Source organism: Lotus japonicus, chromosome 4 (assembly GCF_012489685.1).
Source record: "Lotus japonicus ecotype B-129 chromosome 4, LjGifu_v1.2".
Classification (NCBI taxonomy): Eukaryota; Viridiplantae; Streptophyta; class Magnoliopsida; order Fabales; family Fabaceae; genus Lotus; species Lotus japonicus.
In genome coordinates, this window is record NC_080044.1 from 8,987,157 (window position 1) to 9,014,668 (window position 27,512).

General features: G+C 37.7%; 2 protein-coding genes across 3 annotated transcripts; both read left to right on the forward strand.

Moving 5' to 3' along the window:
• Window positions 1–1,040: 1,040 nt before the first annotated feature.
• On the forward strand, window positions 1,041–3,988 carry LOC130714031 (myb family transcription factor EFM-like). Of its 2 annotated transcripts, none has more exons than XM_057563880.1 (5): window positions 1,041–1,464; window positions 1,650–1,891; window positions 2,031–2,433; window positions 2,934–3,007; window positions 3,336–3,988. In XM_057563880.1, exons 1-5 carry the CDS (start codon window positions 1,251–1,253, stop codon window positions 3,612–3,614), a joined length of 1,212 nt encoding a protein of 403 aa, XP_057419863.1. In that variant the 5' UTR covers window positions 1,041–1,250; the 3' UTR covers window positions 3,615–3,988. The 2 variants fall into 2 exon arrangements, with proteins under 2 accessions (XP_057419863.1, XP_057419862.1); XM_057563879.1 differs by having other exon boundaries at window positions 1,043–1,464; window positions 2,931–3,007.
• Window positions 3,989–13,907: 9,919 nt separating this feature from the next.
• LOC130712010 (la-related protein 6C) lies at window positions 13,908–17,289 on the forward strand. Its single transcript, XM_057561829.1, has 10 exons — window positions 13,908–14,333; window positions 15,036–15,117; window positions 15,230–15,324; window positions 15,402–15,473; window positions 15,562–15,641; window positions 15,745–15,823; window positions 15,925–15,972; window positions 16,063–16,131; window positions 16,235–16,357; window positions 16,852–17,289. The coding sequence occupies exons 1-10, from the start codon at window positions 14,019–14,021 to the stop codon at window positions 17,101–17,103; spliced, it is 1,215 nt and encodes a 404-aa protein (XP_057417812.1). The 5' UTR covers window positions 13,908–14,018; the 3' UTR covers window positions 17,104–17,289.
• The last annotated feature ends 10,223 nt before the right edge of the window (window positions 17,290–27,512 follow it).

A 27,512-nucleotide genomic window follows, 5' to 3' on the forward strand; every position in this document is an offset into this window, starting at 1 on the left:
GTTACGTGATTTATTTTAATTTATTTGAATTAAAATAAAAAATAATAATAATAAGTAGAAGATTTTGCATATTAATTTGTAAAAGTTATGAACATATGGATTGAGAATGTGAAGGTTTAGAGATTAACCTGAATGACTGTAATTTATAAACCCAATGTTAAAAAAAAATAGAAAACCCGTTTATAAGCCTAGTCGAATTTCTTGAGAGTGTTTGATTTGCCTAGTATTTTTATTCGCAGTTGGTATATTTTTTAATTATTATAAAAATATTATTTCTTTTTTACTTCAAGATAATACCAAATGTAAATAATTTTTCCTTTTATTATGCTATAAGAATACTAAAAAATTAAAATGAATTCTCCTTTAAAAATATCATAAAGATAATATCATTTGAAGAAAATAAAAAACATATATTATTTTTTTTCTGATGCTTACCGGTATTTTGAGAAACAATCCTGTTCGACTTGGAAATAAGACTTGAACCTGAGACTTTATTTAAGGGAAATCAAACATATGTACCACTTTTTTTTTTGTGAATAAACATATGTACCACTTGAAGCAACTATTGCTAAATAAAACAAAAATTACTATATGTCTAATATTTACTTTTTCTGAAACAAATAAATAAAAGAATTATAATATTTATGAAAAAGGAAAAATAAAACAAGAGTTTAATGGATATGCACTGACAGTGTAAAATAGTTTTACACAGTCATCCAATCAAAACATGCCACATAGGAGAGATAATTACATTTGACTTTAATTTTAATTAAAAGAATAAGATATTTTCTGATTTGACGGAATTCAATTGGATGTCTGTGTAAAACTATTTTACACTGTCAATGCATATCCATTAAACTCATAAAACAAATGGATAGAAAAGAAAAGGAAGTGAAGCACAGATAAATGTTATTGTTAAATTAAATACGCGAGGACCCGAAAGTGACTTTTAAAAAACGTTCCTCCTCCTTATTTCTCTCTCCCAACTCTTTATTTCACAGAATCTCCACGTTCTGAATTTTCTTCCCTTCACATCTAACCCATTTTCCTTTTTCAATTTAATATTATTATTCTTCTCCTATTTTTATTTATTTATTTATATCCCATTGCATCTTCTACTCACTATTTCTCTTCCTCTTTCCGTTTTTATCTTCCTCCTCAATCTTCATCTTCTGCAACTCCTGAATCAAAATCTTCATCATCATCAATCTGAATCTGAAATACCCAAAAATAGAAAAATCGAAGATCCAATGGGTTCTGTTCCTGCAGAACTGAGCTTGGATTTAAGACCCAGTTTCGTTCCCAAAACCGTCGCTAATTTCCTCTACGAACTCTCCACCATTCCTCGTTCCACCGATAAGCTTTCCAGGCTCCATGATTTCCTCGCCCGATTGGAAGACGAGCTCAGGAAGATCGATGCCTTCAAACGCGAGCTTCCTCTCTGCATGCTCCTCCTAAACGACGGTTCGTTTCATCATCATCATCATTTTCTCGTTCTGATCATGTTTCTGATGATTTTCTTTTGATTTCATTACATGGGTTCTGTTTTATTCATCTTTCTAGTCCTTAAAATTCAATGGAGGCTAATGGGTTTTTTTTTTTTTTTTTTTTTGCCTTTGTGGTGTTTGTCTATTTGTCTGTGTATGCAGCAATTTTGGTTTTGAAGGAGGAATCAGAAAAATGCAGGGCTCATAATTCTCCACCAGTGTTGGAAGAGTTTATTCCATTGAAGAAAGAGCATGATCAGAGTGAGGAAAATGATAGCAAGGAGAATGAATGCAGGGATAAGAAGAATTGGATGAGTTCTGTTCAGCTTTGGAACAATACTACCCCTAGAAAAGCCTGTGATCAAATTCCAATCCAACATCTTAATTATAAATTAGATACCAAGGTAGTAACTCTAAAGGAAGAGTAAATTTTTAAAATGAAAAGAAAAGAAAAAGCTAAACTCTGTTCAGTTTAACATGTTTCAACATGAGCAGTGAATAATCTTAAAGAGGGTTGTTTTGTCTTGTCTTTGGTGATGGCAGAAAAATGAAGAAGGGAACTCTGTGGTTGCTGAGGACCCTTTCCAATCTTGTAATGTTAAAAATGGAGGGAGTGCTTTTCTGCCTTTCTCCACATACTCTTCTATCCCCGTGACAACCGTGGCACTGCAAGCAGCCAAAGAAGAAAAGGAAGACACTGTTTTGAATAGACTTTCTCTTCTAACCCCTGGGGTGAAGAGTTTGAGGGAAGGATTTGGTTCAAGAGGGTCCAGAAGCAGCAGCTCCAGCAGGGCTGTTTCTTCCTCTTCTCCTCCTATCGTGCCGCCAAGTTTGCGTGCAGGATCTCTTCAGCAGCAGCAGAATGCTAGGAAACAGAGGAGATGCTGGTCCCCGGAGTTGCACCGCCGATTTGTTAATGCATTGCAGAAGCTTGGAGGTTCTCAAGGTTAGAGATTCAAACTTTACTTTTGATCTGCTTTGGGATGAATATGAATGAATGTCATTGAGTAGCTAGTAACTGTTACCATTGTGATGTATCTATCTTTATTTCACTTTCTTCAACTTTAGATTTAGAGTTCTTTTACTTATTTAAATAAAGAATTCTAAACAGTTACACACCCAATTTTGACCAATTTGGAAATATAGATTAGTAAATTGATGGATGTGTTAAGAAGAGTGGATGGTGGTCTTAAATTAAAAGCCCAGGGGTATGATGCTGGAATTTTGTGTTGATTGCAATTTAGTTTTTCAAATAGTGACTTGGTTGAAGTTAGATCAACCAGGAGAAAGTAGGTGTGTGGCATATAGTATATACTGCTATTGAATCTGTAGGGTAGGCCTATTAGTCCAAGTGGTTCATCTTTGCATAGGCAGGTGAAAATGATATTTCATCTTGTTTGGATCATTTGCCTAATTAACTCCCCTGTGTTCTATCAATTGCAGCAGCAACTCCAAAGCAAATTAGAGAACTCATGCAGGTTGATGGCCTGACCAATGATGAAGTGAAGAGCCACTTGCAAGTGAGTTCTTGGTATTCATTTTTGTCTTAACTGCATGCTTGGTTGTCTGGTGCTAAGGCATACAGGAAATGCTTTGTCTACTGTGGACCAAGAAAAATCTGATTCACTAGTTAAAATGATTTTTCTGCAAATTAATTTTAGCACATGAGTAACAAATTGTAAATAATACATGCTAAATGTTAGTAGTAAAAACATGGTTTGTGGATGGACTAGGTTTTAACTTAGTCCACTGTAGAAATGCCATACAAGAAAACCATGTTAAGATTTTCTTGCCTTATGAAGTTTGAATTGGTGTTTAACATATGGTTCTTTCTTTCTTTTATTGCAGAAATACCGACTTCATACTCGGAGAGTTCCGGCTGCAACCGCTAATCAGCCGTGTGTAGTTCTTGGAGGTTTGTGGATGTCCCAAGATCAGCACAACGACTCTTCAAAGGGTAGAAGTTCTGTGTCCGGTTCGCCGCAAAGTCCCCTTCATTTAGCTGCAGGTTCCAGGGGAGGGACATCCCCGACCGAGGGTGACAGCATGGAGGATGATGATGATACTAAATCCGAGAGTTATAGCTGGAGAAGTCACATTCACAAACCAGGACAAGTTTATGTATAGGATACTACTCCTACACCATGAATTTTGCAGATAAAAGTATACATGGGAGGAGTTTTACGGCTACAGAAGAATAATAATACATAGAAGAGGGTCAAAGGAGAGAGGCTATTGGAAATTTTGAAGGCTTAGTTTGCCTTCTATTCTACATGAGTTTTGATTTGAGACTCCGAGTTAAAAATGAGGAAGGTCAATTTTTACATATCATTTATTCTTTCATTTCTTGTTGTCACTGTGCCCCATGAGAAGCAGTCCAGTGTTGAGAGTCTCTGCATGTTTTGTTGGTTTCATGATTAGACCTAATTGCTGGATTATTTCTTTACATACCTTATTTACACATATAAATCACTCTACAGAGTTCACTGATTACTCTTGTCCATGTTTGCACTGAAACACTGCATAACAGATTAAGTAACATTCCTGTTATTTCATCATATTGAGCCTGGCACTGGTTGCAATTTGTCAAAATATGGCCTTCAAAAGCAGTATCTATAACTGTCCCAATCTTACTGTGTTTGGATTGTCAAACTCAAACTCTATATGGATCCGCAGTAGAATCATGTTTCTTCGATTCATGTTAAACTCAACTCGATTCATGTTAAACTCAACTCAATGTGACAAATTTTAACATCTTATTAATACATTGAGATATGTGAAATTAGGTTTGCTTTTACATCAACACCAAGTCAAAAAATCCTATAATAAACTGTGGCCATTTGTTGTATCAATTTTTCCTATTTCACCATATGATAGATATCGAAGACATCATTTAGTGAGAGAAGATCTTAAGTCAGGATCTTCGAGGACGTTTTGGTTAAATTAAGGTTGAAAATTTGATTAATGTTTAAGAATATTTTAAAGTGTGTCTAAGATTAGTTTTATTTAAATTATTTTTGAAATGTATTGATAAAAGAATTGCGGATTTTATAATTTTATTTATTTGTAAATTAAAAAACTTTACATTTTTTTAAATTTTAATTTACTTATTAATTTTTAAAAATTAATAAAAAATGAAATAAGAGGAGATTGCAATTTATGTTGATGGAATTTGATCATTAGAATGTGATTCTTAGATAAAACATATTTTAAGCTTGTTTGGATGGATAGTCACCACACAATGTCACAATGAAAGCACTATTGGAAGCATGTTTTCCGTGAAGCTAATTCAGTGGCGGACGCTTTTGCTAAGAATGGTTTAACCTTGCCAATGCCTATGAAAATCTACGACAGTCTGCCTTCTTTTGGTTATGCCCCTTTAGGTTTGACTCTTGTAATACCCTTTATGAAAGAGGTTAGTTGGGCGCTTTAAGTCCCGAATATGACTAAAAAAAAAGAATCTCATGTTGCTTTACTTTCTTAGATGTATTACCTTCTCAAGCCCTATGAATTGTTGTCATTCATTGTGGCTATTTTGGATATATACAAGATGACAGGGTACAGGGTAAGTCATCTCTTCCTTTTAAAGTAATGTCATTATCCCTAAGATGCTCCAATAATTCTCATTAATGAGTGTTTATCGTTTATATTTGATTTAATATGACGTTTTCATAACTGAGGTTGACAGTGTCTCTAAAGTCTTCCCTAGCACTTTCTTAGGCGTGTTCGAGGAGCAGCATCAAGTAAAAGGGAAAATACCAAAATATAACAACAAATCAACGATGATATCTAATCTGATTTTTGTTATTGTTGCTGTTGTTATGAAAGTGCTAAATTTATTATCTCAGTTGAAAGTCATTTTGAAATTACCTCCTTACTCCACCTACATACACTCAACCAACCATTTAAATTTGACCAAGAACTTCTGGTACCAAATAATATTTCCTATGATGCATAATATTTAGTGGGATTCATTTGTCGAAAAGAGAGATTGTGTTACCCGCACCCTCATAAAATTATGCATATAATTGCATTCACTATTTTAATTAGTCAAAGGTTGAAACTTTAACCCTTTGTCCTTTTACCTAACCCAAGCATCCATAAGGGGGAAAAAGTCATTCATGTTTACCAGGGGGGATCGATTGTTCATGCATGCCAAAAGAGTCACTTTCCCAAACAAAATTAATATACTAGTGGAGAATCTTGCAAACAAAATAATGAAGGAGCCCACGTGATATTTATTTATAATTATGACATGCATTGTTTTGTTTGGTGAAATGCGTTAAGTGAAAATGATAGAATCTCTTGTTATCTTCATACACCTTCCAAAACCAGGTTCAGCTTATCCCAACCAACTACCCTAATTTAAATATCTGGCTAGATTTGAAAAATCTTGACAATACATATTCATCGGTTGGTAATAATAATAGATGATTTTTTGTCACAAAAAGTTTAGGTTGATTCTACTCTTTGAGTCTTATCACTACCCAATTAAGGATGTTTTTAAAATCATAAGTCTCTTATAAATGTATTTACAGATTATCCATTAACATAATTCTCACCATAATAGGCGAAATTGAACATGCAATTTTTTAAGAGGAAGTTCCACATCCTTATCAACTAATCCTACTTGTGTTGGTAATAAACAATAAATTTATAAGGAGAATGAACATTATTACATAAATATGTAGAATATGAAATCACATGGCTGATTAAATAAGAAAATATACCCACATTTAAGTCAGCATCTATCTGGTCTGGTCCCGCCTAGAAATCAATCTTTATAAAGATTCTTTCCAAGACCAGCCAACTGGTAGTTTTTTCTTTCATCATGATATGTATGGCAAGAATTTATAAAACAAGGAAATGACACCAAAGAGTCTACGCGTCCAGATGCGTTTGGCAAAAAGGCCAACCACCACCCACCGATAAATGATCAAATTCATTATTCTTTTGACCTAACTTGTATTGGCTTGGATTCCAAATCTCTGTTAAATTTGATTATGTTCACCACAAGAAACGTGTGAAAAAGTTAAAGTCATGAAATGTTAAGAGTTTGTTTGGTTTTATTTATAAGTAATTGCTCTCGCAAATCAGATTTGAGTGTGATGAATGTAAAATGTCTTCTAAAAGCATGTTCAATTCCTATATATATGTATTCAAACGGTCAATTTTAACAGATGCGATTGATTTCATTGACATCAAAACCAATGTTAAGAAATTAGCAACTAATATAACATCTTCCACTCGATGGATGACGCTAAATGAATGCTAAAATCAAATTTAATGTTGGCCGACGCTAAAATGAATGCATAACATTCGAGAAGCTTACAAGTTGACAAAATTAGTGTTAACTAGCCTATGCTGCTAATAAGCAATAGCATCAATTAAACTAGTGTAAATGTTAAAACTATATATTTACTTTAATTTAGTGTCGAATAAGCCGGTGCAAGTGTTGAGGTCACACAAATTAGTTTCATAGATACAACAAAATACATAACAGACTTAATTAAGAAATTCAACATGCAAGATTCCAAAAGAATGACCACTCCAATGATTCCTATTCTAAACAAAGATAACTTCATTACAAGAAAACTCATTAGCTTCAGCAAAACATTGATGCTAACGAATAAACAATTGATGCAATAGTCGATTTGACGTCGACATCGTGGCTGACGTTAAAAAGTTTGAAGCTAACACATAGAGTTGACTAATTTAGCTGATGCTAGATTTTGAGTTGGCTGAACTTACTCCTCCCGGATCTCCTTCCGTGCATAGATGAGGCTTGGTAGCGTCATCTATGGTGGAGATATGTCTATGGATTCTTCACTGGGCTGATCAGAGTGAACCCCGCTCCTTCAATTTCCGAAGATATTAAGCCTGAAATTAGGAAAATATAAACAAATTTAATCAAGAAGTAAAAGAAAACATGATGTACTAGTTGTTACATGTGTCACCTTGACCTTAGATCGGTTGTCCAACCATCCTCAGTCTTTCTCGTAGGTGTCTGTGTTGGGGTTGATTGTCAAGTCCCACATTTCCAAGTTTCTAAAATAAAGAAGGAGGTTAAAAATTAGCTATTGGAGAAGTCCCACATCGCTTAGTGTGGTGAAGCAAGAGGGAGACCAAGGCTATATATTGGACTTAGGTTCTTTGTTTTTAGATGCACCAGTCAATAGCCATTTCAGCTTATATCTGACTTAGTTTAAATATTTGCTTTGTGAGAGTGTGGTTGTACTGGGACATTGGGGTGAGAGTGAGAGAAGTCTATGTGTTGTAACAATTTTCACATAGTGATATTTCTCTGGTTGTCGGTTTAGACAACGGTCGTAGTTTTTTCTCCGGTTTTGGAGTTTCCACATAATTTTCTTGTGTTGTGATTGTGTTTTATTTTTCTTCAGCTGTGTTGTTTCCCAACAGTGGTATCAAGAGCTTCGGTTCGATGAGATATCACAATTCTTAGTATGCTCTGTGGTTGCAGAATTATCTGATCTTCCACACCAGAAAAGAAGTGTGATATTGTAGAGGTGCTGAAGAAGAAGTTTGCACCTGTTATGTCTTATTCAAGCGCTATGAAGTTTGACATAGAGAAGTTTGATGGAAGAATCAACTTTGGCTTGTGGAAAGTACAAGTCAAGGATGTGCTGATACAATCAGGATTACACAAGGCGTTGAAAGGAAACACTTCCAACATGGAGACCGACAAGTGGGAGGAACTAGATTTGAGGGCTGCAAGTGCAATTTGTCTGTGTTTGCAAAAGAATGTTCTTGCAAATGTGCAGAATTTGTCATCAGCCAAGGAGCTCTGGGAGAAGCTTGAAGGGTTATATCAGGCAAAGGGCATCTCAAATCGGTTGTTGCTGAAACAGCAATTCCACAATCTACGCATGGATGAAGGTACGAAAATATCTGATCATCTGAGTACTTTGAATAATATTATCTCCGAGCTGGAATCTATTAAAGTAGAGATTGATGATGAAGATAAAACGTTAAGGCTCATTTTGTCCCTTCCATCTTCCTATGTTCATCTGAAACCTGTTTTGATGTATGGGAAGGAAAGTTTGAGTTTTGAAGAAGTTGCAACTAAAATTATTTCGGAAGAAAGGAGAATGAAAAATGATGAAAGCACTTCAACAAGCTCAATATTGCTACCTTCAAAAAAAAAAAAACTCAATATTGCTAACTGGAGGTGGGGCTAATGGGAAGAAGATCCTTGCAAAGAATCGGGCGTGCTGGAAGTGTGGAAAGTCTGGGCATGTGAAGAGAAATTGTCCAGGTGGAGCAGTATCTGAAAAAGACTCTGAGGTAAGTGCTAGCACTGTCTCCCTTGTTCTGGGAGATGATGGTGATGATCTCATCTAGAAGATAAAGTTTGTCCTTATGGTATTTTCCGCTATACCATGGAAAAGGACAAGTTATTGCTAGCGGATTCAGAAACAACACACGGGCATTGGTTGGCATTGATGCAAAGTGTGTGGTGAAAGGTGTCGATGGCTGAAGAACTTTCTGGAAGCCAACATGGGAGTTGCACCATAAAATTGCAGCAATGTTTCGACATGTGGAAGTTCTTGGAATGATTTAGTTCCAAGTGAAGAAAATTCTTGGAATGGTTTGTTTCCAAGTGAAGTGTGCTCTTTTATGGTAGAGTATGATTGTCGGTATAGACAATGCAAGCGGAAGATGTGTAACTCTTACAATCAAGGTGGAGATTGTTGGGGTTGATTGTCAAGTCCCACATTGCCAAGTTTCTAAAATAAAGAAGGAATTTAAAAATTAGCTATTGGAGAAGTCACACATCGCTTAGTGTGGTGAAGCAAGAGGGAGACCAAGGCTATATATTGTAACAATTTTCACATAGTGATATTTCTCTGGTTGTCGGTTTAGACAACGGTCGTGGTTTTTTCTCCGGTTTTGGAGTTTCCATGTAATTTTCTTGTGTTATGATTGTGTTTTATTTTTCTTCAGCTGTGTTATTTCCCAACAGTCTGGAGGAAAATTTTACCTGGACCGGGTGACCAGTACAATAGTACAAGCTCATCTCTTGTGAAAAATAATAATAAGATACATGTTTAACACAATACTTGGAAAAGAATTTCCACAAAGTCTCCCCTATAACACAAGCTACCTAGGAATTTGCTAATGACTTGTTAGCTAGACTCAAACTAACTGACAGAACATTGAACACAATTAGTTATCTAACACTATAGTTCAGTTCATTTACCAACTCAACACGCCTAGACAGGTTTGATGCATAACCATCCAGCAATTTCAAATCCGTAAGCCACTTATAGATAATCTTTCTTGTTCAAGTGTTAGAGTGTATTCTCATTCTGCCTTTGATTTTCTCATCTTTCCATTTGGCAACTGCTCGAGGTGCCAATCCCCACGTACACATATTTAAGCTAGATAAGGCTAGGGTGGGGAAGGGGGTTGTGGAAGTAGGAAAGGGTTGGAAGAGAAGGTGGAATGGCTGAGTGGGAGCTAGGTGGTGGTTGTCGAAGTTGAGTTTTTGTTTTTGTCTTGACCAATGTATTTACACAGTCGACAACCGTGAGACAAATCTTTCATTTTACGGTCAGTGCATTAAGCGGTAGAGAGCCAACATGAGTTTTTTCATTAACAAAGTCAAGATTCGATCTCTCAATCATTTACAAGAGAAAGTTCTGAACCACTACATGAATTCCCTTACTTACGAACAATCTAAAAGGAAGTGAAAATAATAATTATTCCATCCTCATGAATAAGAACTCTACATAGGATTTTAGTAGCTTAATATTTTATATTTTAAGATGTTTTCTCTTAACTTCTCTTTCTTAAAATCTAAAATTAATTTTTGATATATGCATATGTATTTTATTATACCTAAGTTTTTTTGTTGTTACAATTATACCTAAGTTTTAATATTAATTTCAGTTTATTTTTTTGTACATTTAAAATACTGTTATGTTCCAAATAATAGCTCAAGTAGTAAGAACATGAGACATGTTGAGGAGGGAAAAGTTCATGGATCATTTCTGGACTGTGCAATTATCTTTCTAATGTAAAAAAAAATATACTGTTATAAAATTGAAAATATTTATTAGGAAAGATCGGAAAAAGAATAAAATTATCTGGACATAATAAATTTGAAGGTTTTTTTTTTGAAAATTTGAAGGTGGGCTATCCGTCTGTCTTTTTTTTTTGTCAACAAACCAGCTTGTTCATTTTGGTCTATAGTTGAGGTTTAAGTAAAGCGGCCCCAAGAACTAGCATCTGGTCAAATATTAGGCCTTGGCATTGACAAAAAAAAGAGGCCTGGGCCTTTACTTCTAATGAGTCCATTTGTGATTGCAGTCGGCTTCAGAAAAATACCTGTGGAAAGTACTTTATTTTTTATTTCTTTGTGTTCTAGATAACATATATTTTTTTATGCTTAATTACTCTTTTGGTTCCTATAATTTAAAAAATCAGCATTTAGACCAAAATTGCTCAATTTTGAAAGTATATGACTTAAATCGAGCAATTAAAACTATAAGGAGCAAAAACGTGTTTCTGAAACTATAGGGTCCAAAAATGTATTTAACCCTATTTTTTTATACGAGATATAGTGTTCTTTTATCAAAATTAAAAACTTTGCTCAAATCAGCTATAATTGGGTAATATTTTTCCCTTAAAAAATAAATACAATGGTACAGAACAAATGATATTCTCACTATTTTGGCTTAATACGGGGTGCATTATTTATATATGAGAATAATAATTTCTAATTAAGGTAGATTCAGATATTCCTTAATGAAATTTAAAGTTTCAAGTCATACTTCCTTCCGAAGTATTATGTTGAATATATCATCATCAAAAGATGCTGAAGTACTTGTTCTAAAGTTGCCGAACTAAAACTGTGCACATTTTGAAGCTCGTTCAGAGCCTGATGATTTTTAGCATTTTTATTCGCTGCTAAGCCTTAAGCTTGTGCTCGCTTTCAAAATATACTTAAGGCATATTCACCTTTCAACACTTGCTTATCTTTTAAAACTATGACGTTTCTAAGTTTGCAAAAAAATTATACAACACAATTCAACCTCCTTCTTGTGTTATCTATTTATGTTTCACTTTCAATCATAATCTTTATTTCTCTCTCAAATTTGCTGACTTGAGTGTGAAAGTGTCTTGCAAGTACCCACCTATAGTGTCTACTTAATCACTGGATACGAGAAGAAGGAGGCCCTTCCAAGGAGGAGCAGAACTATGAAGTAGTCTTTCATTCTGGTCAATGTCCTAAACTCAGGTTTGGTAATCCCTTACCAGCTAACATTAGCATCGCCATTGGAAGTTGATAAATTGTATTCACATCATCTCTTCTATGAAAAAAGAAAGAAGGAAATAAAGGAGACATACCCCTTCCTATGGAGGGCAACCTATCATACTCATGATGGCCATTGTGACCCAAGAGACAAAAAATAAATTTCCCATCTCGGCTTCCCAGCTCAGAGGAAGGAGGATTATGAGACCAAACATCCTTAGAGTATAAGATGCTAGTCATTGCTAACAAATTCGCGCGTGGAGGATCCTCGACGACATCCCGAAAGAAGTCTTTCAAGGAGATGATACAAATCTCCTATTTCCCTCATGTTCGACCATGAGCCAGGATCCACTTAACATGGTCATGATTAACCAAAATGATTCTGGGGCGTATAAATTGTGATCACGATGACCCCATCATGATCAAGGCAAGAATTTTCAATACAATAGTAACAAGAGAACTCGTTGACTAGGGGAGTTCGACCAATATCCTATTTTACCGTTAGTTTCTAAAGGTGAGGTTGAGTAATAAGGACTTGATTCCCTTTGGTGTTGATTTGGGTAGATTCGGGGGCATTTCACATTTCCCCTCTTAGCCATTATAAGACTCGTTTGACTATCGAGGATGAACACAACTCCAAAATAAATGGCTACATGGTATAGAATTTTAACATATATATGATAAGTTCAAATTAGCACACGTAAGTCACCATTTTTTACATTAAAGAAGGGCATTATAGGTCATAATTAATAAAAATTTCTTCCATTTCACAGTTGGAATGTGGGGTTTTTGTGCTTAAAGTATTAATTTCAGGATTTGAGACTTAGTATAGATTTATGTCATTTTGGGGGTTTTATACCTTTTAGCCAATCATAAAAAAGTATGAAAAATCAAGATGTGAATAGGCAGTTAATATAAATTTCTTGCAAAGTTTAGACTTTAAACATCTCACTGCAAGACGAGTGCTAGAATCACTAAAGAGGTCATCAGAAGATGATCTTCAAAGAGATTATCAGAAGATAAAAGTGAAGTACTTGCCCCAAACTTTTGAAGGTAGACAAGATTGAGAAGTGGTGTTTTTTTTTTTAGAAAGTGAAAGATATATAAATATATAAGGATAAAGTTGAGAAATAACTCCTCTCAACATGGGTACAGTAACCACTTCGACAAAAGTCTGCAACAAGCTCAGCAACTATAGCCGAAACCTCCTAAAAACCTCTAAAAACCCACATGCATAAGCATCAAAACCCTACCAATAACCTCTAAAACAACCCACCAACAGCAACCATCGAACGCTACAAAGCTAGAGCTAGAGCTTAGACCAACACCTAAGAAACCAAAAACAGAAACAAACACAAATCAGACAACCTAAACCCAGAAACCAATGTCAGTATTGCTTCCCGATCACACCCAGACCCAACATCCTTCACGAAGAAATCAACACCAGCAGAAGCCAAAAATATTTTTAAGCTTCCCGACCACACCAGATTGAGAAGTGGTGTTTTATTAGGATTTTAGATATATGTGATGCAGTTATCAATTTGGTGTGTTGTTTACACACATTTGGTCACGAACTTAAATATTTTTATTTTTTTAACCGCATAACATCGAAAAAAGTATTCCTACGAAATTTTTGGATTATTTCTACCATAATATAGGTAGACTTGACAATTGACATGCATAAAGTAAATTTTGTTCAATAAGTAGTAATTTTTACTATTTTATTAATTTATCATGAGTTAAACCATTGTAAAATATGTATTAGTATAATTTACTTAATGATATATACTATTACGGTTATTAAGGAAACTCAACCTTAAATTATACTCCAATAATTTATATAAACTGTTAAAAATAGCATAATTAAATTTAATAATATTTAGTAAATTAAGAATTATGATATCTCCAATTTCATATTAAATTATAAATCAATAAATTGTAGAAAGACTATTCCTGCAGGAGTTATTATCCTAGTATTAGATTAGAGGAATGAGCACGGTTTAAGGAGAGTATTTGTGAAATGAGAGAAGAATAGAAACCTCAAAAAAGATTTAGTCAAAAAGCCCACAAGTGGCGGTTGTGTGTGTAAGAAAGAGATTCAATATCCTAAAGAAAGTGGTTATTATTAAGCTTCAGGTAACAGAATAGAGAGAGAGAGAGAAAAAAAACACTACTACGTTACACATCACAATATCACATGCAAATAGAAACGAAAAGAGAAAGAGTTAGTTTTCAAAGAGAAGCATAAGTGAATGAAAATGGCACAAGCGCAACCAGAAGAGAAGATCCATGAGAAATCAGAGAAGGAAATTCAAGAAACGAGACATTCTAGCTTCAAATTCAATGCCCAGGCTCCTGAATTTGTTCCGAGATCGCATTCGCAGATGCCAATTTCGGGTTATTTCTACCCTTGTTTCCAGATTCTCGGTGCCTCTGGTGAATCTGATTGGTTTTACGTTGGGGACCAGGATTCTGCTTGTTTGATCCCCACCACCGCCAATGTTGCACTTCCTAATTGCTCCAAGAATGTACTCACCCCTGATCTCCAGCAAAAGATTGTCAAACAGGTACTGTGCCTTTTTCTTGAGCAATCTTCGATGATCTTTGATTGATTCTTTTGGATTTTGTTGAATTTATTAGGTAATTGGAATTGAGTTTAAATTCTATGCACCCACGACCCACGATGTAATTTTTTTTTACACCGTCAACCAATCAGATTTTAAGGATGTGAGAAAATCTCTCTATTTATCTAATTTCATTAATTGACGTGACACATCCTTGAAATCTGATTGGTTGACGGTGTAAAAAAACTTTACACCGTCAGTGCATCATCCTTTTTCTCATTGGGATTTAACCTAATGTTATGAGGTGATTGTTGTTTTTCTATTTAATGTTTTTTCATAATGAGAAGTGGAGTTGCATTGTGATTTTGATGTTTGATTAATCCCACTGATTGAAATGGATTGATGTTCGTATATTTGATGAAAAGATTTATTTAGTTTAATTCTTTGATAAGTAAATCAATTTTGGAGGTTTTACCCTAATGTTATAAGGTGATTGTAACTTGTAATTGAAGTTACATTGTAATTTTTTAATTTGTGAGAAAATGAGATTTTGATTAATGGATTGATCAAGACTCAAGAGGTTTATGTAGTTCAATTCTTTAATAAGGAAATAGGTAATAGTGGTTTTTCTATGAAATTTTTTTCCTTATTGTGGCTTGTGAGAATTGCTCGTCAAATTGAAAGATGTGATGGTGGGTGTAATAGGTGGAGTATCAGTTTAGTGACATGAGCTTGCTAGCAAATGAATCTTTCCAGAAACAGATGCATAAGGATCCTGAAGGTTATGGTAAGGATCTTGGAATGCTTTCTACTACAACTTAGATTTTCTTTTTAGGGTCCCCTTTTGTGGCTCCTATGATTGGAATAATTTCTTTGATGGAATGTTGGCTTTGCAACAGTTCCAATAACTGTGATTGCTTCCACAAAAAAAGTCAAGTCTCTTATTAGTAACATTCATCTGCTCACCCAAGCTCTTCGTAATTCTTCAAAACTTGTAAGTATTTTGGATGGAATAAGGCATTGTTTTGGTCTTATTTTAATTCTCTTTCTGACAATGCAATTTTTTTGTAGGTTTTGAGTGTTGATAGTAAAAAGGTTAAACGCAAACATCCTTTCACTGATAAGGAGAAAGAGGATTTGCAGGTAAAGAAATTTAGGAGATTTTTCAGGACCATGCCAAAATTTCTTCTGATTGTAGCATAATACAAAGTGCTTTTCTTTTCTCTTGCAGTCTCGTACTGTTGTAGCAGAGAATTTACCTGACGATCATTCCCATCAAAATCTTCAGAAAATATTTTCTGTAGTTGGGAGGTCAATTTCTTCTTTCCTTCCTTTTTTCATCATATGAACTTGATATTCTTGTGGTTTCTTATGTCTTTAAAACGTTGGTAATTGATGCCTGACTTGTGAACAGCGTGAAAACAATCAGAATATGCCATCCACAGGAACCTAACTCTTCTCGCCCAAAATGCGAATTCTTAATCAGTAACAAGGTATAAAAAACTCCAAACCATATTACTATGTTGTCTTGGTATTTTAGGAAGGCAAATGATACTTACTAGGATTTCTTAACATTTTGCTTACTTCTCTAAAGCTCCATGCACTAGTGGAATATGAGACACAAGATATAGCTGAGAAAGCTGTAAGTAAATTCTCCAATATATTTTGCTTTAAAATTCACATGATTCAACCATTACATTAGTAACTGTAAAAAGTTTTCTTACTTGATTAGGTTGAGAAGTTGAATGATGAAAGGAATTGGAGGAAAGGGATGCGAGTGAGACTGCTGCTTAGATGCTCAGTATGTACATTTTGTACCTGATTTCAATGTTATTGTGTGTCTATTATATATCTTGAATTTCATATGCTTCTTATTCATTTATTTTTACATGTAAACTTTTCAGCCAAAATCTGTTTTGAAGAGTAGAAAGTCAGATTTTGATGGTTATTTAGATGATGAAGAGATTCTAAATTCTGAAGCTACTGAAGATTCTTCCCATCCAAACAACACTGAATTATCTGATAATGTAAGTCCAATTGTATATATAGGTAGTCAAATCGGATGCATGGATGTGTTGGTCATTTCATTCAACTCTACGGTAGTGTTTGGTAGACATGTTAGGCTTAGATGAAACATATGGTTTTTATTCTTATTCAATACATTTTAAAAGTAACACAATGCAAAAGTAAGAACTTGTACAGTTTGGTTGCATTTAAAATATGGAATTAAGAAGAATAAATTAGAATAGAACTATTCATTATGTTTCTATTCACATATCAACCTCTAATTTTTAGAAAGATAGCCAAATTGGATATAAATTGATGGCATTCTCTTACAATTTATATAAGTAAGAATATGTACGAAAGGAAGTTGTGCAAACCAAATTTTATGGAAACACAGACTCTTGTATGATGAGTCTTCCTTACATTATCTTTTAGAAAAGGATTACATTGTTATCTTTTCATTTAACATGACAAGTCTTGAACTGAGGCTATTGTGTTGTATTTCATTACTCCCAAGGTTGATGAAAATTCAGCAGGATCTAAGAAAGGATGGGCTAGAGGGCATGGAAAAGGAAGAGGACGCACTCAAAACCACACTGGACGTGGCCTTCTCGCCCCACCATCACAAACAAGCAACCATGTCCCCTGTGAAGTATCCACCATCAAAATCACAAAGGGACCAAGAATGCCAGATGGTACACGAGGTTTCGCCATGGGAAGGGGCAAGCAAATGAGTCCTCCTACTCAACCCAGTTCACCTCAAGAGTAATGAGCACTCTTGAAATTTTCCCTTATGCTCCTGAATTTTAGGAAATTTCAGTGTATTTCTCATCACCGTACTCCAGAGCAGCAAAATGGTTTAAAAGTCCTATTGTGTGGGCTTGTAGGGTAATTCTAATCTTTAGATGTTTTACAAATTTTGTAATAAAGTCAAAATGTATAGTGTTATATGGTACGACGGATTCTGATGACAACGACCACATAGATTTTAATGCAATGCTGTCTTAGCTTGCAATTTATTGAGTAGATCATTTTAATGTTTGAAATCACTACATACTATTCTTGTACACCAAGATGTTTTGAGTTTGATCAAGTATTAGGAAATAATGAAATATATTTTCAAGGTTTGACTTATCAAATAAGAGTTATTCTCTAATCTCTACTATTACAATACGAGGGGTTTGGGAAGCGATTTGAAGAGGAGGGCAGAAAAGAATATTGTGAGTCAATTCAAGATTGATCTGGTATGTCTGCAAGAAACAAAATTGCAAGAGGTAGACTTGAGAATATGCAAACAAATCTGGGGTGAGGAGGATTTAGAATGGGAATTCGTTTCAGCTGTGAACAGAGGCGGTGGTTTATTATGTATATGGAAAAAAGGGGACTTTCAGCTTATAAGTTGTGAGAAGGAGCAGAACTTTATATCTCTGTGTGATAGATGGAAAAATCAGACTGAGGATTTTATTATCACAAATGTGTACGCCCCTTGTGACATAGTAGAGAAGAGAAGACTGTGGAGCAGACTTGGTGGTCTCCGGATTAATAGTTCTATTGAGAATTGGCTTTTTTTGGGTGATTTCAATGCCCCGTAAGATCTGCTGACGAAAGGAGAGGTGTGGGTAGTGGTTCTTCGTCGCAAAGAAGAGAGATCGAAGATTTTAATGCCTTCATTGAGGAAGCATAACTGATTGATATGCCTTTGTCCAGGAGAAAATTCACCTGGGTAAGACCGGGTGGCCGTTCAATGAGCAGAATTGATAGAGCTTTAATCTCAGCTGGTTGGTTTGACTGCTGGCCAGGTAGTAAGTTGGAGGCTCTGAATAAGGATGTGTCCGACCACTGCCCCTTAATTTTGAGGCCATCAAACACTGATTGGGGCCCAAAACCCTTTCGGGTGTTAAATTGCTGGTTCGAGGATCCTAAATTTAGGTGTTATGTGGAAGAAAGTTGGCAAGGGTTTCAAGTTGAAGGGTGTGGTGCCTATGTGCTTAAGGAGAAATTTAAATTGTTGAAGGCAAAATCAAAGCAATGGAATAAGGAGGTGTTTGGGGACATCAATAGAAAGCAATCTAAAATTGTTGAGAAGTTAAACAGCTTAGAGCTAAAAGCGGAAGAGGAAGCTCTAGATGAGAACGAATTGGCTCTCAAGAAGGCTTTGGGCGCTGATTTTTGGAGGGTGGCTCACATGAAGGACTCATCACTAAGACAAAAGTCCAGAGTTTTGTGGGTGAGGGATGGAGATGCGAATAGCAAATTCTTTCATGCGATGGTTAATGCTCGAAGGAGGAGAAATACAATTTCTGGTTTCAATGTGGATGGTGTTTGGGTGGATGATCCGAATCGGGTCAAAGGAATGGTGAAGGAGTTCTATGTCAGAAAATTCAAGGAGCATGTTTGGGCCTCTCCAGTGCTTGACGGGGTTCCATTCAAAACTTTATCTGATTCTGAGTCTAAAGGCTTAGAGAAGATGTTTTCCATGGAAGAATTAAAATCTGCTGTGTGGGATTGTGAAAATGAGAAATGCCCTGGACCAGATGGGTATAATTTCAAGTTTATTAAGGGTTTTTGGGAGCTGATTAAAGATGATTTCAAGAAGGTAGCTGATGACTGTCACCTGTGTAAGACCTGGATTTACAGAACAAGTTTAATTTCCTACTCACGCGTAGAATCAGTGTAAGCGTGACAGGAGTTTGATGTTTGGGAAAGATTAGTGAAGAAGAAAGTTCAGGAATTGCTTGAGGAATGTTTCATAGTTGTTTTAGAAGTTAGTGCGAGTCGTCTGCACACCTGCCTTATGGCGAGAGTGTCCAGAATAGGCTAATTCGCTTTTAAAGCAACGTTTAAGTGAGATTTCAAATCCTTGGGAAAATAAGAAGTTCTCTTTATTTTTCCTTCGACCAGTGTTTCATTTCGGAACCCTGGACTGTACGCACGATAGTATTCACTTCTCGGAAGTCCGACGACGCTAATTTCTTTGCTTCAAAACCCTAAATTCAATCACTGAATGAAGACTTTTTCTATTCGGAGCATTTAACGAAGTTTCCGTCCACGTTGTCAGATTTGTTTCGATGTTTCCAATCTTTCTTCAGAACGAAGTTTTGTCGTCTGACCTTCACAGCAAAAAGTAGTTTTTCGGGACAGATTAACTTACACCGCTTTTGGGATTTTAGAGATCGTTTTTCCCAAATGTTAGAGATTGGTTTTGAGTTCTGGAATTCTGTCGCCAGAATCTCTCTTAGAATTCATCGATGAACATGCTGCAAAAATCGGAATCGCGAAATTTTCATTTTCCCGCGATTTCGCCTTCCTATAAATAGTAAAAAAATCAAAATATATCCCATAACTTCCATTAGTGGCCGCGGGTTTGAAGGAGAGGAGAGGAGAGGAGATTTTCGCCGAAACTCGACCGATCTTCAAGCAGTTTGTCTCTACTTCAAGGTATCGAGGTAACTAGCTTGATTCTTACCTCTGATCGTTCTTTTTACTGCGTTTCTTTAGCTATTTCTGTGCTCAAAGTTTCGAGCTTTTCGTAAAACTATCCGTTTTTCTTGATTTTTCGCTTGGGACATCTTCTGTACGTGCCCAAGAGCCTAGAACACTCGCCGATTTTGATCGAGTTGTCAAGGATCTGAAAAACTAATTCAAAACCCTTTTTGCGCACATTTCGAAACTTTAATGTCGAAAAGTCGCAATCCGACTTCGTGTCTTTAGGATTAGTTGTTACAAATGTCATTAGGAACATCGCTGTCAAATTTGTTTTCCGAAGTTTTAACTTTGAGGTTTTGAGCTTTTATTTTGGACCAAAACGCCCCTGAATAGCTGTAATTCGATCCGATCGTCCGAAAATTTTTCCGACAGTTTCTTTACCTTAGTTTTACCCTAAAACTACCTTGTAATCAGATTGGATCGAAGAAAAAGAGCCGGAGCTCTTTTCCTCTTTTGGCCGAGAGCTTGTTCAAGGGGGGGGGGAGTTTTTCGTTTTCGAAAACTTGTCTTTTCGTACCCGATTGTTGTATTCTGAAGCTGCAATGCTTTGTCTATCGTTAATGAGTTGTATTGTGATCGAGCTAATCGATTTTGTTTGGATTTCTGCTTTGTTTCTCCGAGGTTCAGTTGAAGGAACTTTGGGTTTCTCAGAGAAATTGTGTGAAGGAAACTTAGACCATGAGGCTGGAGCAACTCGAGGTTAGGGCAACTTACCTATTAGCTAAGACTGCATGATAGGCGTCGATAAATTCGACTTATGTTTTATTTTGATATTGATTATGATGATGGTTTAATGTTATTATGTTTTCATGACTTATGATATTGAGATGTTATTGAATTGTGCGTTTTGACGCGACTTCGGAGCGAAGAATCACTGAACTGATTCCTTTTGATATTTCGGGTTGAATGAACAACCCTAGGCAAGTCCAAACTCAAGGTTTGAGACTTAGCTATCGGTTATATACTTAGACTTTCCCCGGGGGTTATATTTGGTGGGATTTTGGCAAACTTAGAGTGAATAGAATCTTGGAACTAGAGACCTTAGGGGACTTAGTCTTCAAGAATAAAACTCATAACTTGATTAATTCAACTCGAAACATTTTTATTAATGAATAAAACCATAGGGAATCTCAATGGGAAAAAGATTGCGAAAGACGGGGAAAAGTCGACTTTTGTTGTGGGTTCTGAAGAATTGCTGGACACCAGGGGGGTGAGCCACGGTGATGATTAAAAGTCACCGAGTACTCTAGTACTCTTGTTGTTGGAGTTTTGTTGTATTGACCGACACTAAACTCTTGGGTTTTGAAATTGGGTTTTAAGCTAAACACTTGTGTTGTGAGGACGATTCGATGTTTGGCTAACCATATTCCATCATGCATCATTCGGGGTTTGTACGATCGAAAGATTGGGCTCCGGTGAAGAACGGGAATGCTTCACGAACGGTGAAGAACGGGAATGCTTCACGAAGGTTGGGGATTGCCTTCATCGAAGAACACCTGGGTGTATCTTCGGCATAGCGGGCAGAGTGGCACGACCATTGATGGTTGGTGCTGATCCGACTATGCATGGGTTTGTAAGTGACACCCGAGCGGAAATGGTTAAACACTAGGCCGGTGTTAGGACTGACTCGATGGTGCCCATCCCAAACAACTATCCGGATCATATTGAATTGCATTTCACGCATACATTCACCCTGACTGGAATTGTGTGCTGTTTGCATTAATGAATTATTGTTAGAGCCGATAACATGCTAGGAAAATATTTATATATATATATATAATAACATATATATATATATATCCCCTAATCACATGTTGTTTGTATATCTACTCTATTCCGTGAGTTGACCCTAGCGCCTTGGCTTTGGTTTCATGTTTGTGTTTGGGCGGTCGGCCTGCTGCCAGATGTCGACGACGGATTGGGTTTCGATGGTCTCTCCCTCGGGGGGGATCAGGGTTGAGTTGGTTGACCGACAAGCCCCCACCGCTTGGGTGATCTATCTTGTGGGTCATCGGGCGACGCACCAGGGGTAAGGTCGTGGAGGGCCATACTGACGAGCGTGGACGTCTAATGAAGGGAGCTTTACGACGCATGGAGCTGAGCTTCAACTTGCCAACTTCAGTTCGCTGTGGACTTGGACTCTGACTCTGACACTGATGTCGACTACTACGTCGGGAGCGACAAGAAGGAGGAGGAGGAGCTTTGAGCGGTACTGGGAGGGTAGGTTAGGCAGCGTCATTTTTTGTGTAGAGCTCTGATTCGTCTTACTTTTGGGACAGGGTAGGTCCCCGATGCATGGCTTTTGTGTGGTTCTCTTGATGGGGAATCACAGAGAGTCTGTCGGACTGTAGGGGTCTTTGCTTAGGCCATTTTGAGGCCGACTTTCTCCTAGTGGATTGTAATTATAACTTTCTCACTCACACTTCTGGATCTGTACATAATTGCCTACGGGCACACTACTTTGGGGTCACTGCAAGGGCGCGTGACGTTGACGTGCAACTGAGGCTGTACATGTATATATGTTTGTACATCGGTTAGTTTAGTTGCTGGGTTATGTCTTTATTTTCTATCGCTTTAATTAAAAGGAATCAAACGAAAAAAAAATTATTACCTGTTTTCCGCGTAAAGTTTATTTTTGAGTTACTAAAGTGACACCTGGAAATCGGGGTGTTACATTGTGGTATCAGAGCTTAGTTGAGTCTGTTGGGAGTCTTTGGGGAATAGGTCTTCTGTGCTAGGTTGTGTGACTCTGCAAAGAGTGAAAATTGATTGTCTGCAGAGCGATTTTCGCTCTAATTGTTTGCGTTACTACTTAAATCATATTGGATGGTTTGTCTAGTACTACCTTGTGGTTAGTACTAATTGGACGTTGGATGAGATATAGGATGGTGGACCCTAACCGGATGGCGGAGGCAATAGCTACACTAATCGAGGCAATGATGAACCAGGCTGCGGAAAACGCTTATAGGCGCGCTGAAGAGGTTGCACGTGAGCATCACCAACGACTGATGGCGACGGCAATGTATCAACAAAGAGGGATGAACCGAACAGGAGCTGGGGGACCAATGAGGTCAGGTTTCCAAGGCTACAACGGGAGGGAGAGCTACCATCAGTGGGGACCGTATCAGCGTCCAGAGGGAAGAGATCTTACCTCAAGAGCGTGCAAACCAACAACTGCTGCTACTGGAAGGAAGCCAGTTGGTGACAAAGGTGTGACATGTTCTCGTTGCGGAAAGTTTGGGCATTTTGCTAACAAGTGCTCAGCGATTGGACGGAGATGCTTCAAGTGTAACCGAGAGGGGCATCTAGTTGTGAACTGCAAGACACTCCAGGAGGGAACGTCTGGCAGTAAGATGAAAGGGAATGATGCTACCGGAGGGACAGGAAACAAGACTTCGGGAAAAACAGTGACGTGTTACATTTGCAGGAAAGTGGGGCACTACAATAACAAGTGTCCAGACGGGGGACCTCTATGCTTCAACTGTGGGGAAAGCGGGCACTATGCCAGTAGGTGCAAGATCAAGGGAAGTCTATCTTCAATTGCAACCAACCGGGACATTTCTCCAGAGATTGCAAGGCACCCAAGGGCGAATCATCAGGGAATGCTGGGAAAGGAAAACAACTTGCTACAGAGGAAAGGATTCATACCAAGGAGGGAGCAAGAGCTGAGGAGTTGAACGAGGAAGAACGTGGGAACGATGGTAATATTTTAACTGTTCTCTTATTCTAGAATACCTTACTCTTTTATCTTCCAAACGAGTGTGACGCGCCTAACTTGTATTTACTACTTAGACTATGATCTTATGATTATTATTCCTAGTAGGACCTTATTCGAAGTTGCTCGTGATTTAACTATAGAAGTTACACGAGGTCTAGAATAGCACGCGGAGCTAGGAAGTTGTTTTACCGATGCGTCGATAAGGAAGCTAGGACCTCAGGGAAATTCCTTATGGGTACAATACGTAGGATTTTAGGGCGTTTAGTTTTGAAGCGGAGTCGTTAGAGGATCTTTCGGCAAAGGGATTCATTCGACCAAGTGTTTTACCGTGGGGAGCGCCAGTGCTATTAGTCAAGAAGAAAGACGGGAAGTCGAGATTATGTGTGGATTATCGACAACTGAACAAGGCGACGATCAAGAACAGATACCCGTTACCGAGGATAGATGATTTGATGGATCGAGGGGTTGCCGTATTTTCCAAGATAGACTTGAAGTCAGGTTATCATCATATCAGAGTGAAGACTGAGGATATACCGAAGACTGCTTTCAGAACACGTTACGGACACTACGAGTACCTAGTGATGCCGTTCAGGGTGACGAATGCACCTGCTGTTTTCATGGATTACATGAACCGCATCTTTCATGAATTCTTAGATCGGTTTGTGGTGGTGTTTATTGATGACATACTGATATATTCAAAGGACGCGAAGGAACATGAAGGACATTTGCGTCAAGTTTTACAAGTGTTGAGAGAGAAAAAGTTGTACGCGAACCCTTCCAAGTGTGAATTTTGGCTGGAGGAAGTCAATTTCTTAGGCCATGTTATCTCAAGGGAAGGCATAGATGTGGATCCAGCGAAAGTGGAGACTGTTTTGGCTTGGGAGCAACCAAGGACAGTGACAGAGATCAGAAGTTTTGTGGGTTTAGCCGGATATTATAGACGCTTCATTGAGGGATTTGCCAAGATTGTTGGACCTTTGACTCAACTAACGAGGAAGGATCAACCTTTTGCATGGACTGAGGCGTGTGAAACAAGTTTTCAGACTTTGAAGGAACGTTTAACGACGTCACCTGTGCTTATTTTGCCACAACCGGAGGAACCTTATGAGGTCTACTGTGATGCTTCGCATCAAGGCTTGGGATGTGTACTGATGCAACATCGGAAAGTGGTGGCTTATGCTTCGAGACAGTTGAAGACTCACGAGAAGAACTACCCGACTCACGATTTGGAGTTAGCTGTCATTGTGTTTTCGCTTAAAATCTGGAGGCATTATCTCTATGGTTGTACTTTCACGATATTTAGCGATCACAAGAGTCTTAAATACTTGTTCGATTCGAAGGAGCTGAACATGAGGCAACGAAGATGGATGAAGTTTATCAAGGACTACGAGTTTACGCTGCAATATCACCCTGGGAAGGCAAATGTAGTTGCTGATGCTTTGAGTAGGAAGATGCATGTCTCGTCAATGATGGTTAAAGAGCTGGAGTTACTGGAACAATTCCGAGATATGAGTTTAGGTGTGACACTGTCTGAGGGGATGTTGAAGTTCGGAATGATCAGAATCGCCAGTGGACTAATAGAAGAGATTAGAGAACAACAATTGCAAGATGCGTTTCTGCTAGAGAAGAGTAACTTAGTAATTCAAGGGAAAGACCCGGAGTTCAAGATAGGAACTGACAATATCCTACGATGCAAGGACAGAGTTTGTGTACCCAACAATCCAGAATTGAGAAGGCTAATCATGGATGAAGGACACAAGAGCAAATGGAGCATTCATCCTGGAATGACAAAGATGTATCAAGACTTGAAACTGAATTTTTGGTGGCCGGGAATGAAGAAACAAGTGGCCAAGTATGTAGCTGCATGTCTGACTTGTCAGAAGGCTAAAGTAGAGCATCAGAGACCTGCTAGAATGTTACAGAGTTTAGACGTGCCAGAATGGAAATGGGATAGCATATCCATGGATTTCGTGGTAGCTTTACCAAGAACACAGAAGAGACACGATTCGATTTGGGTAATTGTGGATCGTTTGACCAAGTCAGCGCATTTTCTACCAGTGAGAACTACCTACAATGTGGAAAAGTTGGCTGAGATTTATGTGTCTGAGATTGTGAGACTACACGGAGTTCCGACAAGTATTGTGTCTGATCGGGATCCAAAGTTTACTTCGCACTTTTGGGGAGCTCTTCATGATGCGTTAGGAACCAAGCTGAGATTGAGTTCGGCGTATCATCCACAAACTGATGGGCAAACAGAGAGAACTATTCAGTCGTTAGAGGATCTACTACGTGCTTGTGTCTTAGACAACAGGGGAAGCTGGGATGATCTTCTGCCATTGATCGAATTTACATACAACAAAAGTTTTCATGCGAGCATTGGGATGGCACCGTATGAAGCTTTGTATGGTCGAAAGTGTAGGACATCGTTGTGTTGGTATCAAGATGGGGAAAGTTTGTTGATTGGGCCAGAACTTCTGCAACAGACGACTGAGAAGGTTAAGCAGATCAGAGAAAAGATGAGAGCTTCACAGAGCAGACAGAAGAGTTATGCTGATCAGAGACGCAGAACCCTAGAGTTTGAAGAGGGCGACCATGTGTTTCTACGAGTAACTTAGACTACGGGAGTTGGACGAGCTATTAAGTCAAGGAAGCTCACGCCAAAGTTCATTGGACCTTACCAAATCACTCGACGTGTTGGACCAGTCGCGTATCAGATTGCGTTACCACCGTTTCTTTCCAAAGTTCACGATGTATTTCATGTGTCGCAGTTAAGGAAGTACATTCCAGACCCGACTCATGTAATCGAGCCAGACAACGTTGAACTGAAGGATGATTTGACTTTTGAGGCACCACCAGTGAGTATTGGGGATAGAAGAGTGAAACATCTGAGAGGGAAGCAGATTGCATTAGTGAAAGTGATATGGAACAATGATACGGGAGACGCTACATGGGAATTGGAAGACAAGATCAAGGGATTGTATCCCGGACTTTTCCCAGAACTCTGAGTTTCGAGGACGAAACTTTCTTTTTGGAGGGGAGTATTGTAAGACCTGGATTTAAAGAACAAGTTTAATTTCCGACTCACGCGTAGAATCAGTGTAAGCGTGACAGGAGTTTGATGTTTGGGAAAGATTAATGAAGAAGAAAGTTCAGGAATTGCTTGAGGAATGTTTCATAGTTGTTTTAGGAGTTAGTGCGAGTCGTCTGCACACCTGCCTTATGGCGAGAGTGTCCAGAATAGGCTAATTTCGCTTTTAAAGCAACGTTTAAGTGAGATTTCAAATCCTTGAGAAAATAAGAAGTTCTCTTTATTTTTCCTTCGACCAGTGTTTCATTTCGGAACCCTGGACTGTACGCACGATAGTATTCACTTCTCGGAAGTCCGACGACGCTAATTTCTTTGCTTCAAAACCCTAAATTCAATCACTGAATGAAGACTTTTTCTATTCGGAGCTTTTAACGAAGTTTCCGTCCGCATTGTCAGATTTGTTTCGATGTTTCCAATCTTTCTTCAGAACGAAGTTTTGTCGTCTGACCTTCACAGCAAAAAGTAGTTTTTCGGGACAGATTAACTTACACCGCTTTTGGGATTTTAGAGATCGTTTTTCCCAAATGTTAGAGATTGGTTTTGAGTTCTGGAATTCTGTCGCCAGAATCTCTCTTAGAATTCATCGATGAACGTGCTGCAAAAATCGGAATCGCGAAATTTTCATTTTCCCGCGATTTCGCCTTCCTATAAATAGTAAAAAAATCAAAATATCTCCCATAACTTCCATTAGTGGCCGCGGGTTTGAAGGAGAGGAGAGGAGAGGAGATTTTCGCCGAAACTCGACCGATCTTCGAGCAGTTTGTCTCTACTTCAAGGTATCGAGGTAACTAGCTTGATTCTTACCTCTGATCGTTCTTTTTACTGCGTTTCTTTAGCTATTTCTGTGCTCAAAGTTTCGAGCTTTTCGTAAAACTATCCGTTTTTC

Bases quoted from the DNA above. Each gene is read 5' to 3' on its own strand.
- LOC130714031 (XM_057563879.1), top strand. From the start codon at position 1,251: ATGGGTTCTGTTCCTGCAGAACTGAGCTTGGATTTAAGACCCAGTTTC. The intron at 1,892-2,030 runs GTAGTAACTCTA...TGGTGATGGCAG, and splicing joins ATTATAAATTAGATACCAAG to AAAAATGAAGAAGGGAACTC. The intron at 3,008-3,335 runs GTGAGTTCTTGG...CTTTTATTGCAG, and splicing joins AAGTGAAGAGCCACTTGCAA to AAATACCGACTTCATACTCG.
- LOC130712010 (XM_057561829.1), top strand. From the start codon at position 14,019: ATGAAAATGGCACAAGCGCAACCAGAAGAGAAGATCCATGAGAAATCA. The intron at 15,474-15,561 runs GTAAAGAAATTT...TTTCTCTTGCAG, and splicing joins AGGAGAAAGAGGATTTGCAG to TCTCGTACTGTTGTAGCAGA. The intron at 15,824-15,924 runs GTATAAAAAACT...ACTTCTCTAAAG, and splicing joins AATTCTTAATCAGTAACAAG to CTCCATGCACTAGTGGAATA.